General features: G+C 33.9%; 2 protein-coding genes across 2 annotated transcripts; one reads left to right on the top strand and one right to left on the bottom strand.

Annotated features, from left to right (window-relative positions):
• The first annotated feature begins 107 nt into the window (after positions 1 to 107).
• On the top strand, positions 108 to 12019 carry LOC132551679 (ufm1-specific protease 2-like). The gene is made up of 14 exons (XM_060215858.1): positions 108 to 149; positions 1229 to 1373; positions 2294 to 2385; positions 3592 to 3793; positions 4832 to 5049; positions 5700 to 5793; positions 6745 to 6896; positions 7372 to 7480; positions 7916 to 8062; positions 9360 to 9538; positions 9730 to 9828; positions 10124 to 10226; positions 11489 to 11613; positions 11791 to 12019. The coding sequence occupies exons 1-14, from the start codon at positions 111 to 113 to the stop codon at positions 11875 to 11877; spliced, it is 1791 nt and encodes a 596-aa protein (XP_060071841.1). The 5' UTR covers positions 108 to 110; the 3' UTR covers positions 11878 to 12019.
• Positions 12020 to 12452: 433 nt separating this feature from the next.
• On the bottom strand, positions 12453 to 19326 carry LOC132551676 (ubiquitin-conjugating enzyme E2-17 kDa). The gene is made up of 5 exons (XM_060215854.1): positions 19171 to 19326; positions 18937 to 19017; positions 17920 to 18035; positions 16843 to 16931; positions 12453 to 16154 (listed from the first exon to the last, which is right to left on the bottom strand). Exons 1-5 carry the CDS (start codon positions 19212 to 19214, stop codon positions 15993 to 15995), a joined length of 492 nt encoding a protein of 163 aa, XP_060071837.1. The 5' UTR covers positions 19215 to 19326; the 3' UTR covers positions 12453 to 15992.
• Positions 19327 to 19606: the final 280 nt, after the last annotated feature.

Raw genomic sequence — 19606 nt, 5'->3', positions numbered from 1 at the left:
ATGAAACATCAAAATGTACTTGAATCGATATCAAATTATGGAATTATTCAAACGAAAAAAATAATTTTCTATATCAAATGTCTTCATATGCCGGAAGTTAAACGTTAAGTATGGCGAGCAGAGTCGTCGTAAACCAGAAAGGTTTGTCGGTAAGACATCACTTTTTTACTTAACTGTTTGTTACTGTTTAAACTGTTATCATTTTTTAAAGTAATATGGAGTGGAATCGTCTGAAAAAAATGCTCGTGGATGATAAGAAAATAATAGAAAACAAATAGCATATGTGTCATGTATACGGAGTATTTAATAACACGCGGACAAATCATGATATTGATAAGACGCCGAACAGAGTATTTTAGATGTTCATTTATGATTGAATCTCAAAGACACTGATCTACGCCTCTCTGTCATGTGCAAAATAGCCCTTGTCCGATGAGGGACATATGTCCACTTTCTCATGTCCATCACTGTTAGACCTTGGGTGTCTATTTTCCATATCCCTATCCTAAATCTGATATTGATGTTGTTGTGAATGTGATGTAAATGTCAAGCTGACATCCCTTGATAAATTGACTCATGTTAACTCACCCAGAAGGTGATGAGCAACAGAACTTCACAATATTCACAGTAGTGTGCATTGGTCGAGCTATAGAAACAGATGTGTTTTTAATCTGTTATAGTCAAATTGTACACTATACCTGCTGTTAACTGCACACTCAGGGTTTTCCATAAGAGCCGGTTGTCGGCCAATTTGACCGGCTACTTTGATCATTTTGCCGCCTACACCTATCCAGTTCCATACACAACTACACGTACACGGCAGGCCAGCCTCCTACTTTCACTACACAGCCTACTACTAACAAAATTATGGAAAACCCTGACACTATAGACTAGCTGTATATATCATATATTCTCACAGTGTTATATCATCACAATATAATCTTTACACCATGAAAAATAAGACAATGAAAAACCGCATATCAAGATATCAAGTTATCTTTTTGCAAAGAATGTCAAACCAGGTAGCAAACTAATAATTCAGATTGACAATGAATGTGTTCTGAAAGAAAAAATATAAGCCAGCAAGAAGAAATAATCTCCTTCTCAAAGATATATGACATCAAACAAGAAGCCATTTTGAAACCCTGTGTGTAATTATTCTCTTCAGCTCCAAAATGAAGAGAAATTGAACTTTACTGACCATTTTCCACTTGTATCTGTTTCTAAGGTCTTGTCAAATATATGTAGCTCAAAAGAGAAGAAGAAAGGATGGTTACTTGGATTTCAAAAAAGTAACCATTATGAAGTTGTTGCATGTGCAACTTGCCAGGATGACTGGAACATAGAAGATGTCAAGCAATATTTACCAGGAGGTTGGTGTCATTTAATTAAACATCATTTATATAGTTCTCCAATCTCATTAGACATTCACTTGAGGACAAAAGATTTTTATATTCATGCCATGGAGAGAGTGTGAAAGCAATTAATTAAATCATATCACACAAGCATTTTAAGTCATTTACCCTGTATTTGTTTGGATGTGCAGTTATACAAACTGTATATGATGGAGATATGTGTTATACTTTTGTCTTCCTTTTCGTCAATGTTTTGTATTGTCTATTCATATTTCTGTACTAAATCATATTGGTTGTTGTTAGCCTTAGTGATGTACTACCAAGTATTTACCATTCCTTATGATCAGATCTGGATGAAAGTTTGAATTGCCTGTGTAATTTATTTCACAGGCACAATTCTAAGTGAAAAAGTAGTGTGTATTTAATTTTACAACTAGCAGACTCTGATGGATTGAAGCCGATTCCAATCACCAATCGTAATCAGACAAATAACTCTCCTATATAAATCAAATATTAATAAGTGATCAAATACAACCAACTTCACAACAATTATGAAACAAGTGACAACTTAACTAAGTAGAGTCGACATTGGTTACAAGTATGTTGGTCGATCAGTAGGGCACTGTGCTTTAGGTATGGATACCGAAAGGTATGCCGGGTGAGGAAAAAATATAATGACAGGTGCACTAAGTTACAAACTTATGTTAATCATTAATTTTGGTTCAAATATGGAAGCACCTAGCTGGTTGATCTTACTGCGGAAGAAATCAGATTAAGTGGAGTGACTGAGCACTGGTGACCGCATTACTTTTTTTGCTACCAAATGCAATTAACCAATGTGCCAGGCAACCACCCTATGTGGACTCATTTATGTAGTGAAGTCTGTTTGGGGCACAACAGACTGAGTTTATTTTTTTGTTTTGTATTGTTATTTGCAGGTATCTATATTGTTGGTGCATTTTACTCTGGTGCAGTTGCTGTAGATACTAACAGTATTGTCAAAGATTTGGGCAATTTTGGACTGGAAAAGGTCAGTTTAATGATGATATTGTTGAGCTGTATGATTGCCTATAAATGTTACAAATTGTATTGCTTTCACCGTCCCTGTAACATATAATACCCGGTAGTACAAATTTCATTGTTTTCACTGTCATTGTAACATTTAATGTAAAAAATTTCATTGCTTTCACTGTAACATCTAATGTTTTAAATTTCATCGCTTTCACTGTCCCTGTAACATCTTTGCTAATTACAGAGAGGGAATAATGACCGCAACATACCCAAGCACTAGTTTCAACCCTATGGCAGTCTTCATCACCAACTGGTTGAAACTTTAGTAGTCTACTAGTTTCAACCCTATCGCAGGGTCTTCATCACCAATTGGTTGAAACTAGTTTCAACCCTATCGCAGAGTCTTCATCACCAGTTGGTTGAAACTTTAGTAGTCTACTAGTTTCAACCCTATCGCAGGGTCTTCATCACCAATTGGTTGAAACTTTAGTAGTCTACTAGTTTCAACCCTATCGCAGGGTCTTCATCACCAATTGGTTGAAACTTTAGTAGTCTACTAGTTTCAACCCTATCGCAGGGTCTTCGTCACCAATTGGTTGAAACTTTAGTAGTCTACTAGTTTCAACCCAATCGCAGAGTCTTCATCACCAATCGGTTGAAACTTAAATAATCTACTAGTTTCGATGCTATTGCATTCATCAGGATGAAGACCCTGCAATAGGGTTGAAACAAGTAGAGTAGATTTTAACGCTTATGTTGTAGTTATTATTCCCTCTCTATAATAAGTTTGTTTTCTCTACCTGCCCTGCATACCTCTGAGATATCCATATGCAAGGTTCTACACTGAGAAAACACACCAATTTCCATCTGCAATGGCTCCTTCCTAGAACTTTACTAATTGTATATAAAGTTCTGTAATAAATTAATAAAAAGCCTAGAATGTCGGTTTCTAAAACCTGGGGTGAAGATACCAAGGCAGTAAAGTTTGATGTTCCCTACTCTGAACATTTTCTATGAGAAATGAACTTTTGGATGGCATAAATGCGCCTTCGGTATGTTGTTCAGTAAGGAAGTCACCAAATACTGAAATGAGTTCCCACCTCAAATTGACCCTGGCTATTGACAGGGCAAGGAAACCAGTCAGTTGTCAGTTAGGTCTGTACAGAATATCACATTCATATGTATATTGGCACAACATAATATTTTTTATCTGACGTCTTTTCAGATTCTTGAAGGAGATTTCGTTGTATGTGCAGTTGGAGTGACATGTGACTCAGTTGCTGAGGAAAACTTTTATTTGTGGACAGATGGACAGACCCTAACCATACCAGTGGTCAGCATATCACATGATCTCAGTCTAGACAATCTCCTTATCATTAGGATTCAGTGTCCTATTCCTCTGAGTTTTGAACTTGTTACTAATGCTGGTAAGTATCATATCAGTCTCTTATATATTTTCATTTCTCCTATTTTTCACTCATGTGTTTCTGGTCTGACAAGGAAAAAAAAGATCATTCTGTACATACTCTGATGAGTAATTAAACAACTAGCAGTGTTCTTTAGTTTTATAAAGCCTTGGGTCATATTGTTTTGTCTGTAGATTGCATGGATGTTTGGCTGTCAGTTTTATTATTTATGTATGACTCATATTCAAGGTCACAAGGGTCAAATAAGTTGGAAACTGCTAACCTCATTTTCAACAATAGTGCCATTTCTGGAATTCTGATACTATATATTTAGTAAAATGAGAGAGTAATTTAATTTCTCTATATTCGTGGTTATCAAAGATAGTGCAAGATTAAATACCCAGCAAATATTTAACAGAGAATTAAGACATAAGGAAGTATGTGTTACATGCCTCTGTACATGGATATCTATTTATTGACATGCGGAAATTTAATCCCAATGAACTAGCCCGAACTCGGACAACTGCAAGATATCAACCCCATAAAATAAAACAGCTTAACAGTATTTACCTTGAAGCTTACTGTGTTAAAAAAAGCATTTGATGTGATGTGATGATAGTAGGTGAACAACTTTTTGAAAGTCAAGTATTTATTTTATTTAAATAAATATTTAAATGAATTTTCATAAGAAATACAAGACCTGGAGCCATGATATTTTGCATCAAACTTTTAATCAAATTACTTTGATCTGCATTCAGAGTCAATTTCTCAGTGTATAAATAGGTTCCAATGACCTTTCTGTAATTGTTCAATGTTTAAAAAAAAAAAACAGTTCAGACGGCTCAATCATTATTTTCAACAATTAATGCATGATGATCTTTAATGTCTCGAGTCAAACATTTCAAATAGTGTACATGTAGAAATAGAAATATTTAAAATGTGTAGAAATATTTGAAATATGATCTTTTGCTTGTAACCTGACACAATAGTTGATAGTTATGCTATCGTAAATAACATGTAAATGATACACCTTTTATAGAGGATGAATTAATGTTACAGATATATGGAAATCAAATCTTCAAAAGGAAATACATCAATTGTGCAATGCCGCAAGGTCTAGAAATGTTCTGTACCATCTTAAAAACAGTGATATCCTCATTGGACAAGATCAGCTGTGTGGTGTGGCCCGAGATTCTTCATGTTCCGACCTGCACAGCCATATAAAAAGTGATGATGGATTTGGTACAAGTGGCAGAAAGTCAAAAAAGGACCAACTGGTAAGTGATCACCTGTGGCTCTCTATGTTTTCCTCTAGACAAAAATCCAAGCTGATATACAGGGTTGTGTAATTTAAGTTTAAATAATTCAAAGGATTTTTCTTGGATTGATACTGTATGTGAAATTGAGTATCATCCTTTACAATCCTAATGATAATGAGAGTAATCAAGGTAAATTCTCTAGCATATGTAAGATTCATTTAAGCAAGGTCAATGTGATTTGAAGGTGGCGTGATATCTGTATATTTTAAGAGCACCACCAAACATACAATAGATATGTTAGAAGTCCTCATACCTGTATTCCATTCATCTTGCTTCTGGTCAACTTCATGATTTATGAAATTAACACCATCATTACAAGTTATAACCACGACAATATTGCTGTATATATGTCACACTTAGCTGTGCCTGGATATTAGTCTCCGCTGTATACATGAGTTTTAATAGAAAACAGATCTCATTGTAACAAGCTTATCCCTTTTACTCTGAGTAACAATAAGTGTTCAGGTCTCATTATTGCAGAATAAGCTAAGTATATGTACATCTGTATTATATTCTAAAACTTATAATTGAACATGTCTGATACAGGATGAAAATGTTGTTTAGAAATATAGAAAACACTGAACATTTTGGGATTTTTTTATTTACAGTCTACACTACAGTTCTCTATGTACCATCAGATCAAGAAAAAGCCTTCATTTCATGCTGTTCCAACGTGTTGTCCTGTCATAAAACATTCATTAGGTAAGACCTCATGCTAGAAATGACTAAGTCAAGTACAGGTCAAACAACATGAGTTGTTAAAAACTAACAAAGATCTACATTTAAGTATACAAATATGGTGAGTTGTTAAAAGTCAACAGGGACTTTTATGTAAGTAAGGCAAGTACAAGTAAATCATGAGGAGTTGAAGTTTAAAGGGATCCACATGTAAAAGACTCTAATGTTCATTGTTTAGCAAGAATGAAAGACATTTTGAAAAGAAAATTATTTGTGGGACCAAGGTCGTTTTATGACTTTATTCGAAAGAGAGTATCTATTCTGCTTCAAGCATTTGATAAAATCATGAAAATTTAAACCATCAAATTAAAAACAAAAACAAAAATTATAGCATCTGTGCAGGTTTACAATATCTTTGCAGGTTTGCAATATCTGTGCAGGTATACAATATTTGTGCAGATTTACAGTATCTGTGCAGGTTTACAATATCTGTGCAGGTTTGCAATATCTGTGCAGGTTAACCATATCTGTGCAGGTTTACAATATCTGTGCATGTTTGCAATATCTGCAGGTTTTGCAGGTTTGCAATATCTGTGCAGATTTACAGTATCTGTGCAGGTTTACATTAGCTGTGCAGGTTTACAATATCTGTGCAGATTTACAGTATCTGTGCAGGTTTACATTAGCTATGCAGGTTTACAATATCTGTGCAGGTTTACAATACATATGTAGGTTTCTACGTGAGAAACTTTGTCCACAAAATGTCATTTGTTACCTGGTACACAAGTTTATGTTCATTTCAACTTTACCTCATGTTGCATTTAATTTTATGGATTTTTGAAGAAATTTTTGAATTTTGAAGACTTTATAAAAAATTAATTCAGTAAGTTGCCGATTTGTTCTTACAGTGAATGTAGAAAAGTAGATAACAGAAACATGTTCTTAACGCTGAACAAATGTGACTTTTATTCCCAGGAAATTACAAGAGTGTTGAGATGACCCTTCCTGTAGATGCTCTGGCAGTGGTTAGCAGGGACCTACCCATCACAGATCTCCATGCCATCCTTGGTATGGCTGTGAGTCACCAGCTTTCTGCAATGTCAACCTGCATCATCAGGGACACAGTTGTAAGTCACCTATGACCGATTTCTGGGTCACTGATCACTGTATATGTATTAGGTCAATGATGACCTAATTAGGACTTTGATCTATGATAGTAACTACTTTTGATACATGTCACCCATATTTTACATAGAAATTATAGAGATGATGTAATTTTGGATATGAAAAGTTCTTATGAACAAGAAAAATTAAAATTCAAGTTTTAATTATTCTCCTAATTGGAAAATGTTGGGGGTAATTTCATTTCTAATTGAAAGAAAAAAATATGCAAAAAGAAAACTTATTATGTTGCAAGAAAGATATCACAGCTGTAAAAATCAACTTACATTGTGTCCAGTTTATGGTAGTGTTCCGAATGTATGTAAAGTATTATGTGGAATTTATTTTGTAATTATGTATAAAGCAAAGATCATTAAAGCAACTATTTTGATATTGATGCCAAAAGGAAACATGTTTATGATTGTAACTGATCTATTTCAGGCTAAAAGTGAGAAGTTCAGTAGACCTGTACCATACCATTTCCAGCCCGGTGGTCTACAGGCTATATTCTCTATGGTCTACTTACATAATATGCCAGATGAACAATTAGGTAAATGATATGTTCAATACATTATATCTCCATTTATGCTGCAATGTTTCTGTGTGAATCAACAAAGTAAATTTCATTTCCAGCCATATCTTTTACTCAATATAATTTGATACAACATCTGTATACAATGTCTTTTTATGCTCCTTTCAACAGTTTTATAGCAGCTAAATAGCAACAAGAAATTATTGTTCCTTCATTACCAACAAATTATCAAGATCTCCACATAGTGACTACATTACTCTATTTGTAAATTAGTTAAACTTATACAGTCAGTTCAAGGTGAGGATGTGAAATCAAACACAAGTTATTATACATCAATAAATTCTCATGTGGATAAGCAGGGAAATCATTCTAATGGTGATATATTGGAGGGTGATAGCAGAAACTGCTGCAAGTTGTAACTATAAAACAAAACTGAAAGGCTGTATTTGGCAGTTCAAAGACGGACAGAGGTTCACAGAATGCTGGGTTTGCCAGAAAACCAGCCCATGTTTAGGAGAAGCAATGCTATGATGTTACATGAGGAACGCTCTAGTTATGGATATCTGATCAACCCTCACACAAGTATCACTAGTCCTGGAGGTAAGCATCACAGGAAAACATCACATGTCAGGTAGGTAAACATCACCTGTAAGGGAGGTAAACATCATCTGTAAGGGAGATAAAACATCGTCTATCAGGGAGATAAACATCATCTATCAGGGAGATAAACATCACATGTCAGGGAGGTAAACATCATCTGTAAGGGAGGTAAACATCATCTGTAAGGGAGATAAAACATCGTCTATCAGGGAGATAAACATCATCTATCAGGGAGATAAACATCACATGTCAGGGAGGTAAACATCATCTGTAAGGGAGGTAAACATCATCTGTAAGGGAGATAAAACATGGTCTATCAGGGAGATAAACATCGTCTATCAGGGAGATAAACATCGTCTATCAGGAAGATAAACATCATCTATCAGGGAGATAAACATCATCTATCAGGGAGATAAACATCGTCTATCAGGGAGATAAACGTCGTCTATCAGGGAGATAAACATCGTCTATCAGGGAGATAAACGTTGTCTATCAGGGAGATAAACATCGTCTATCAGGGAGGTTAACATCGTCTATCAGGGAGGTAAACATCATCTATCAGGGAGATAAACATCATCTATCAGGGAGATAAACATCGTCTATCAGGGAGATAAACGTCGTCTATCAGGGAGATAAACATCGTCTATAAGGGAGATAAACATCGTCTATCAGGGAGGTAAACATCATCTATCAGGGAGATAAACATCGTCTATCAGGGAGATAAACATCATCTGTCAGGGACATAAACATCGTCTATCAGGGAGATAAACATCGTCTATCAGGGAGATAAACATCGTCTATCAGGGAGGTAAACATCATCTATCAGGGAGATAAACATCATCTATCAGGGAGATAAACATCGTCTATCAGGGAGATAAACATCGTCTATCAGGGAGGTAAACATCATCTATCAGGGAGATAAACATCATCTATCAGGGAGATAAATGTCATTGTCAAGGGGGATAAGATCAGTTGGCAGGGAGATACACATCACCAGTCACCAAGATAAATATCATCTGTCTGAGAGATAAACATCAGTTGTATAAATATTGGCTTTCTAAAAGATCTACATTATCTGTCAGGTATGTAAATGTCCCATATCAACATTTTTTGGAGTTAAACCTGTTAAATTCTTGTTCCATTCATAATCAATCATGTCTTCAATCTTTTATTATTTTTTTAAGTTATATATCCTTTATCTTGATATGCCTCTTTCTTTAATTCTGTAAAACAAAAACAACTTACAAAGTCCTTTATGTAGTTACAACATATATGTATGTGAATGATTTTGTTACAGTAAATGGCGGAAGCCAGTACCTAGTGGATGGCCTGTACAGTTACCACCATTATATGCAGGACAGGTTTGATGATAACAAATGGGGTTGTGCTTACCGCTCCCTACAGACAATAATGTCCTGGTTCAAACTGCAAGCCTACACAGAAAGGACAATAGCTAGTCACAGAGAGATACAGCAGGTATATACACAACAAATACTGTCATTAATCTTTGTTTTGATTAATTAATCAATCAGTGACTGCTTGTTTTAACCTATCAGTAATTGAGATTTATCTTCGTGAATCTTTTTATAAAAGGGTTGATTTAAATAAATTTTTTATGAAGAGAAGTGTTAAATACTTCAATGTACAATATATGCTCTTTATTTCAGGCACTGGTGGACGTTGGCGACAAGGACCCCAAATTTGTAGGGTCGCGCCAGTGGATTGGGTCAATGGAGGTCAGCTACTGTCTGGACCATCTTTTAGGGGTATGTCTTATACCGAGTTCGCAACTAATTAGAGATACTATCACCAAAGAAAATCCTTGACTTCAATGGGAGATAGGCATTATAAAAACATTTGGGCATGATAATACCAATGTTGTATAGATTGTTATTAATCTAATTGCTAGTGTCCAAGACCATGCTGACAAACTGACATTAATAAGTGCAAGGCAATCAGTAGGTTATACAAGGCTTTACAACCAGGGTTATTGTTGAGAAAATTATAACAGTAAAAGTGATTTTGAAAAGCGCTTGATTTATCATTGGTTTCTTATTTCAGATAACTTCAAAGATCATGTTTGTTAGTAGTGGTGCAGAACTTTCAACTAAAGGGAGAGAACTATCACTTCACTTTCAGACACAAGGGACACCAGTAATGATAGGTAAGTTCTGGAATTCATTTTTTTCTGGTTAACTTAACTGACATGATTGTAATAAAAGCTTTAAGCTGTGGTAATATATCATCAGGACAGAAACTAGCTGCAAGTCATGATTGGTTGTTTTGATATACCGTATGCAAGCCATACCATTAATATATGTTTATCATATGTTCTGCCTATTACCCACTGAATTCACCCAAGTGATATTTTTTGCATATGTGTTATTGTAATATATGCTGAGGCATTTTTCATTGGCTGCACCAGTCAAAAAGTGATGGTGTTGTCATATTATGTATGGACAATGACGTTACTTCATAAACTGAAAATGGTGCAACAAATTGTCTTCCTCCAACTAGTCTTTCACATTTTGAATTAAATACCTGTCAGAATGAATTTTTTTCTGGAGTGAAGTTTTACAAAGTATCTTAGATTTATTTTTATTTCATTTGAAATTTTCTGGAACTCCTATTTAAGTTTGCTTGCAAAAAAAATAACCTCCAAAATGGAAGAGAATGTTACAGAATGCATCTACAAAATCGGAGACAAGAATTGCAACGCATCATATATCAGAGAAACATCCAGGAGATTCGGAGTCTGTTTTGATAAAAAAACAGAAAGATGTGGAAACCCCAGAAGTTAGAATATAAACTAGATAAGAGTGAAAACATTCACAGTCCCAGATCAGTAGATCAGCGCTTACATATCATTCCACACAGCAAAATCATATCATTGACCTGGAAGAATTCCAAAATAGTCTCGCACTATTTTTGGCCTTGGTGTACATAGGATTTGAAATATCGCCAAAACGTTGGTTGATTCTTAATTACCATCTCGTACACTGTGTACATCAGAGCTAATTTGCTCAACACTGGTCATTTGTCTAAGCAAGGTGATCCTGCACTCATTGAACGAAACATCACACTCAAATCTTCCACTGGTTGTATTAGGAGAACTTTTCTATTGACATTACCAACCTGAACGAAAAATTCCAACATACTTATAAAACACATAAAATCTCATATAAAGTGAGAACTTTTAGATTCTTTATATATGTAACAGAAGGCATTACTTATTACAATGTCTCCGAAAGGATTCAAGCTCATGACCCCTGTAGGTTTACTAATTTGATGCTGAAGATCTCTACAGTCGAGCATTTAACACTTTCGTCATTTAAGTCCTTGTTTAATGAGTGTTACTTTGGAATATTGTAATTGAATGTAGCTAGCCATTGTTTTATTAATTATACTTGATGTTTCCTGTTGTAGGAGGTGGTGTGCTGGCTCATACCATCCTAGGAGTTGATTTCAATGAAGTGACAGGAGACCTCAAGTTCCTCATCCTAGATCCTCATTATACTGGGGCTGAAGATCTCAAAGTCATCCTTGATAAGGTATGTATATGTATGAAAGATTTAACCATTTAGCACTATTATTACTATTTATTACTTGAAGAAAATCATGCTTTTAAAAATGTTTTTTAAACATATGTTTTTTATTTTCTTTCAATTTTTGCCACAGGTGTATAGTGATTGAATATGAAACCACTTCATTTCTCTTCTATTCAACAGGGATGGTGTGGCTGGAAAGGACCAGATTTCTGGGACCAGCATGCCCATTACAACCTGTGTATGCCTCAAAGGCCCCTAGTCATCTGATAACAGCATCAAGTTACACAACCCATGTGGTAAAATACTCAACATTTTTGCAGCTTATTGCCTTTAAGGACGTTATTTCTGTGGGACTTAAGGAAAATTTAAAATGGATATAATTTATCTATATTAAAATGTTGAAAAGTTCCTTTCTTCTTGCTTTTACTTTGTATGTTGTTTTGTTTCTCTTACGGAACATCAGATTGTGTATTTCACATCTCACTATAGAGTCTTACATGTAGATCTGTAAAATCTATGGACAAATTTTAATGCTGAAAAACAACAAGTGCTAATACAACTCTTCTAACCAGAGAATCAGTGAAAATAATGATTTTCTTCCCAAAAACTTTTATTGGACACAAAATTTTAACAAATGGCTACAATTCAGTAATTAACAGGTTTCAGACCCTGAATTGGGTAATATTGATTAATGCACCTTTTTATATGCCTGTCATTCTCCATGACACTTGGTAAACTTCATCTCCACAACACAAAATTGTGTTTTTGTTTCCCCATCCCTTATATCTTAAAAGGGGGAAGGTGTAAAGTGTGTGTGTGTGTGTGTGTGGGGGGGGGGGGGGATTTAAATAAATTTATTTCATCTTGCACTTAGACAATGATCACACTAGACAATGTGTTGATACAATATATTAGTTTGAGTGGATTGTTATCGATAGCATGCCAACAATACACGCACGCTATCACTATACAAATATGTAGTAATAAACCAGACAGTGGAAGCCTAGTCAGTTCACACTCTCAGATCACACACAGATCCATCTAAGTTCTAGTCAGATATCACAAGTCACAAATAGCCATTGTAATAAGCATACCAACTAATCACCAGAACTTATATTAAACAGTCTGCTGAGGTGACAAATCTAGAATCAAAGCTCTAGGATACCGATCCATTGTCTGATATAATAGCGTGGAGCTTGTAGGGTGGAGTGAAATTAATCAGACTTTGTACTAGTCGGCAGTGACTTGTTTACATTTGATATGACGTGATACACTTGTCATACTGTTTACAATATGAATATGACAAGACAATAACCTATTAGCAAAAGCTATAATTCTTTTCACAATGTATTTTTTATGTGTCCACACATTAGATACAGCTAGGAAGTTGGCAAAAATACAATTCTCTCAAGCTTGCAGTCACCTATTTAGTGGAGAAGATATCTGGACATTACATATCACTAGTTTATTAATATCACTGTGTAGTTAGTTAATGCTTGCTTAACAAAAGTTAATGTCTGAAAGTATCAAGAGAAAGAGGGGGGGGGGGTTTGAGATTGAATGCATCATATATATCAACAATTTCAAGACGAAAACATCTGTGACGAATCTAATTTTCAAAATACAATCTAGTACAATAGCAACTTTCAGCCTTGCTTTCAGGTACAAATTTAAGAAAATTTCACATTTAAATGATTGTGCATATATCTACAAAATTTTATCTAGTGTAGATCCATGATGTGATTCTTTAAAGTCTTTAAATCACAAAATTTACTAGTCATCCTCAAGAAGGAAAAAAGATGTTAAAGAACACACTCTCCATCTGTTATGTGCTAAAAAGAAATGTGATTTTTTTGTTCCTGTTCTGTTAACTGTCACAATGAGAAAGGGCACTCCTACAATATTTATAAGACTATGACTATATGTGAATATTACTATAGAGAGAACACTTGGTTTGAATAAAAAAAGGTCCATCTGTTTAAAGCCAATTCCTCCCAACCAAAAATCATGTATTTCTGTCATATTCAACCTTATTATTTTCACAATATTAATCCAAAAAATATCAAAGGTGCAGATATTTTCTACAATATGACACGGATGGAACTTCCTTCTCATGTATAATTAAGAAACAAGTAATAAGCAGTGATGAAAAATGTAAGGAAATATTGTACATCAATGTTCTTAGCATCTGTAATATTTGTGATGTTGCTAAATGCCCCGAATTCCACTCTGATTACAGATTTTAGGGGCCTTACAATAATTTACTGCTGAATGATCACCACCTGAGAATGAGATTCAGTAAACTAGTGTGCTGTTGTACAATAATGAGGTACTAGTCAACAGTGTCCATGAACATCAATTGGTGTCATTACAATTATTACACTTTAGTTGCACCCTTTATCAATCAGAAAATAACACTAAGGAAACAACTGATTTTAGACATCATCTATCCAATCACAATTTCCCATACATAGTTTTCTTGTAAATTAAATCCAAACCAAACATTAGAAGAACAATGTTCAATGATTAAGATCATGATTTGATAATAAATTTACAAATACAACAGGTACATTTTCTATTTTGCAACTATAAAGGATGAAATATATTTAAGGTCAAAAATAAAAGTGGTACATATTTCAAATTTTGATACCTGAACAAATGTGACTATGTTAACATTTCATAAATTGTTGACACAAATTTAACACCTGTATTCATGCATGCATCTAAGTAATCAAGAAAGTTTAACCCTATCCCATGCTTTACCTAGCTACTGTATCTCACTATAAATTCATCAAACCTTACCTCCGGTGACTATGTAGAAAAACCAGATCTCTTTAACAAATCTGCTACCTAACTTAACATAACACAATAATGTAACTTCCTATATATTTACTTAATAACAATTAAAGCACATTTTTTCATCAAGCAACATTTTTAAATGTAAGAAATATTGTCTACAAAAAAGTAACATCTATCATTTTCAAGATTATTTTTAATTCAATTGATACGAATCTTATGCAAAATGGTGAAGAAATTGCCACAGAACATTTCCCAACCATAACTATATCATATAGATGCAACAAAGTTCAAGTTTCCTGAAACTTGAACAAACCTTAACAATTCATTTCACAAACAAATTGAAATGACAAAGATATACGCATTACAAAATGGCAAAAGTACAAATAAAATGAAAATAATGAAAATGATGGAAAAGGTGATGATGAAGGTGATTAATCCCCCAGATAAATCCAACTTTCTTCAACCACTGCTTTAACTCTCTTTTCATATTCACGGCGGTTTTCCCGATACAGTTGGGCCGCAACATTATTTGCAGGACTGTTAGGATTGGGTTCATCTAACAAAGACTGAAAGGAATAGAAATAAAGGTAATGCCTTCTGATCATGATTCTTTCTTTTTTGATTTGCTTACTACCTTAGATTCTCTGATCCAAATTCAATGGCATTGTCTGGTATAGCATCTAAAGGATTGCACTGTTCATAAACTAAAATGTTCAAAACTTTAGATCAGAAATTGGAAAGAAACAGAATAAAATTTTAACAGGTCTGTTATGAAAATTTTCCTTTTAATAACAAATTGGTTTGTAAAATTAGTGTCAATCAAAGTTTTCCATCTGCAAATACCAATAACAGAATTTCAATATAAGACTGTATTTACTCCAAAGAAGCAAAATTTCAGTGACGTATTGTCCTGTCTAGGTAGAGAGACACAAGACATTCTAATTAATATTGTCCACTGAGATTAGGAGAACAATTTAGAATTGTGGCTCATGGAATTGTACACACCATATGCAATATCGCTATCACAGGTTCTTTGTTTTGGCAATTCCATGACTTCAATGTAAGTCTTGTACATAAACTTATCATGGAATGGCAATTTTTCCATCAAAATTCATGACATATAACGATGCTGCATGGCAATTAACGATCAATTTTTCAAACAAACGGAAAACAACACGAAAACAACACAATGAAAAAATAAGCAGATAAAACAATAAATAAAATAACCGTAAAAGAAAACTACATATCCGTATTAAGTTCACTGCGATACTGATATATAAAGGACATCCTCAATAATATTTAATATAGTTCCAGGAACCATTCTGCAATATATATGATTATATCTATAAGACATGCTAATTCCTTTCTTAAAAACATTAACATGTGCAGATACTGAAATGAAAAAATCTTAAATGTTGGCAAATAACTGTCCTCCTTCACGCCAACAGTTTACTCAAAAAAAACACTTTCAATTTCAAAAAGGAGGGGGGAAAAGGCCTCCAAAATCAGCATATGTTTCTCAAAATGAGAACATATCTGTAAGTTGCACAAATTAAGTTTTTGTTTTTATTTTTCATGAAATGCTACGATTTCTTATCAGGTTCCTCCTCATCTTCACTATCGGATGTCCAACTTTCTTGAACTATAGATTGAACTTTTTTCTCATATTCCCGACGATTTTCCCGATACAACTGTGCAGCCTCATTGTTTGCAGGGCTATTAGGATTGGGATCATGTAGTAAAGACTAAAATATAAAAGAAATTACAGTTATTGTTATAGGAATGGCCGCACTACTAACGCGATATGCAAATATCAGGTACATTTTTACAGATTAACCCAAGAAATTAACTGCAGGGTTCTATTGCAAATTTATAAAACAACAACCAAAACCTCAAAAAACAAAATAACATTAAATGGCTTTAAAGTAGCCATGAACAATTTCCTATGGTGTCAGAGTCAGCTTGTAGGATATAAAATGATTTTCAGTATGTAGATTTAACATAAAGTTTTCAATAAAACAAGTCCACTATTGGCACTGAACTCACTTTTGAAAGGTATTAACAGTAGAAAACAGAATTGGCAGTGACAGAATTCTACACTATCATTAGTCAAGTTGCTAACACCATCACCCCTCCCTTTTTCTCTTATATCAGTCTATGTTGTTGTCTGGAAAAATTAACGCAGCAAAAAAATTGCATCTGCTGTATCTTATCCTCAATGTTGCTTTTTAAGTCTTTCATGAAACAACTCCATGATTCAAATTGATACACATCTATCATAATTACCTTTTTAGAATTACATGATTAATTGCAACACAAATGTTTTCTGTAAACACTTCAATTCTCAATTCATAAGGTGTATTTCTGATAATATTATACAGTTATACCCAAATCAAAGTGAATTGTTTCAAGTTCTGGTAGACTGCTACTCACCTGTATTGAGGTTAATATGGCAGAGGCATCATATGTTGGACTCCATCTATTTTGTAGAATATCTAAACATATACTGCCATCTGCATAGACTGAAACAATGTTTCAAAATCATAAATAATCTTACAACAAAAAAGAATGGACTCATTATACCAAAATATTTACAATCAGATGTATACATGTACCATAGACTGAGGTATACACATGTAAACATCTTTAAATATAATGCTGGATTCTAATTTTTAATTGTAGGTTTTTGTTCAAGCATAGATCAGGATTTTATTATTTCAGGTCATCAAAATGCTTTCATCCACACATAATGAATACATATGCAAAACAATCATCATTAATTATTCAAACATTCCAACAACATTGACCTATTGAGGAAACTTCAAAATTTAATTTTGATTTCCAACTTTCATTTATAACATGGGTTAATATTAAAATAGGAGCATCAATATATATACCAAAAAGAATATTTCAATTGTATTTCTTTCTTTTTGATTTAATGAATGAAACTAACAGTAAGTTGCAGTACATGAACCCTGAAGGAAATACCACTGATCTGATCAAGTTAATGTATTTTATATTGTTGTTTTCATTTTCTCCTAAATTTTCATGATTTAAAGCACAAATCATTGATCATATTTTTTACATTTAATCTTTTAAAGCTGACAGTGCAAAGTAAAAAAAAAATCACATGAGATTTGAAAATTTTTTTTTTTGAAATGCAGCATTTTCTGAGATGTTCTATGAGATGACCATATCCTCTAGTCTGATCTTTTAGAATAAATTCCTATGTAATGACATTGATTTTTCAGTGAAATCTGATCCTATCCCTTATGCAATAATGTGGTTTTTAAATACATTTAAGACACTGTTATCCATACATATTACTGTACTTCAAATAGGGTGACACAGGGGTCACATTCATTCCTTGGCCCCATCCATAATTATCACAGCCATCATGATAGGTACCATATGCACAGATACAAATATGAATGACTTCAAATCAATCAAAAGCTGAACTGTTTGATATCACTTCATCATATGTTCTCATAGGTCTTTGCATTTACTTACCATTTGGGTGAAACATTTTTGATACAAATCGAACTGTTGGTGGTTTATTAGGATATTCCTCTGTGAACTCTACTGTTAATTTAAAAGTTCCATCTTCAAAGGGTGTATCATGTGGCCTGAAATGAATCAATTATGAAAATCATTCAAACTCAATTACAATGCATCCATTCTAATACCGAACAGAGAATAACAAACGAAAATTCACCATTGACTATTCTCAACTGAACATAAATTCCTTGTATTAATTTGACAGGGTCCAAGTTTATTGGCTTTCAGTGTGATATGGGGTCTATGTATTTGGTAAGTGAGTTCATTGTTTTTGAAAAGTACTTATGTAGTGGCTTTGAATAACAATGCCCCAGAGCAGTTTCTTGACATTTTGATGAGGATTCAATTTGCTGAGCAACTTGCATTTTGACAGTGGAGAAAAGTCATGGGTTGGTTTGTGTGCGACAATAATGGCTCACCATGCCACATGCTCTAAACTCAAGATATGGGTAAATCTGTACATCCTGAGAGGGATAAAGCACATTAATACCACTGAGTCACGGTGGTGATTTTTTTTCAGAAAATTCAGAGAATTATTTCTGATTTCATTTTCTTTTTCACCAATAATTTCTTGTAACATTTGGTCTCGCATTCCGCCATGGCCACTATGGCACATGTGTTGCATTACAATTAGAACCTCTATCAAGACCTAAAGTCATCCGGTTTGTTACTTACTGCGGTTTACTTCAGTTAAAAAACCAGAAACTGAAATTTAATGACTTATTAAAGCAACCATTTACAACAGCTTCAATGTATTCGGAGCCAATTGATGGAAAGATTTATTTTGGAATTTCAATTTAACCATCAATTCATGTTGCCAAACACAATTATGCATTTCCTCTTGGATACATGACTAAATAATTAAAATTAATAAGTAAGCTTACACTGAAATGTACGAATATTGAACACATGCCAAATCAAACAATGCATTAGAAGGTTCCAACAGCTTGTTGAAGAACTCGAACTTACCCAAATATAACAGCGTTCCATAGCATAATATTATTATCTGTTGGTGCACCACTAACGCCAGCAGGTGGATCTTCTTGTAATCTATAAAATCGAAAGAGAGCGATATCATAAAAGACATACGTAGATACTTATGCGTATCATATTTTCAGCAGTATCAAAACATTTATGAAGTAGCCATTTTGGATATCATCTGCTACAATTTAGACAGGAATACAACGAAATATAAGGCCATACCTTTTGAAATCACGCATGAGGCGTCTTCTTGCTGGTGTTGACATTTTTTGTTAAAAACTGAAGAAATATAATCACAGATTCTTCCTTACAAAAGTACTTTTCGTCAACAAAGTGGTGAATGTTTATTATGTGACTATGACCTCTCCATCTGTGACGTTAACATCCGGGTGTGTTGTCGATTCGGAATTACCTTCTCATCGGGACTCATCTAGACCAATCGTTATGCCAGCTGAACGTTGTTCGATAAAGGAAAGAGAGTTCCTACTTGTGGGAGTTTCAGTGTCTATAAATAAAACTGATGAATTTTAGCATGTATTTGTAATAAAGATCCAGAAATTTCGATAGGCAGCTGGTTGTGGGAAGATCGGCATATGTATTTTTGCAACATTTTATTATTGTGTAAATGCACATGTAGATAGTAGAAGTTTATGTGAGC

The sequence above is a fragment of the Ylistrum balloti genome, unplaced genomic scaffold (assembly GCF_031769215.1).
Source record: "Ylistrum balloti isolate Yb309-2 unplaced genomic scaffold, AGI_CSIRO_Ybal_v1 Utg370210, whole genome shotgun sequence".
NCBI classification, from domain to species: domain Eukaryota; kingdom Metazoa; phylum Mollusca; class Bivalvia; order Pectinida; family Pectinidae; genus Ylistrum; species Ylistrum balloti.
Note: the sequence above shows the minus strand (reverse complement) of the source record. Positions and strands in the feature narration are given on the sequence as shown.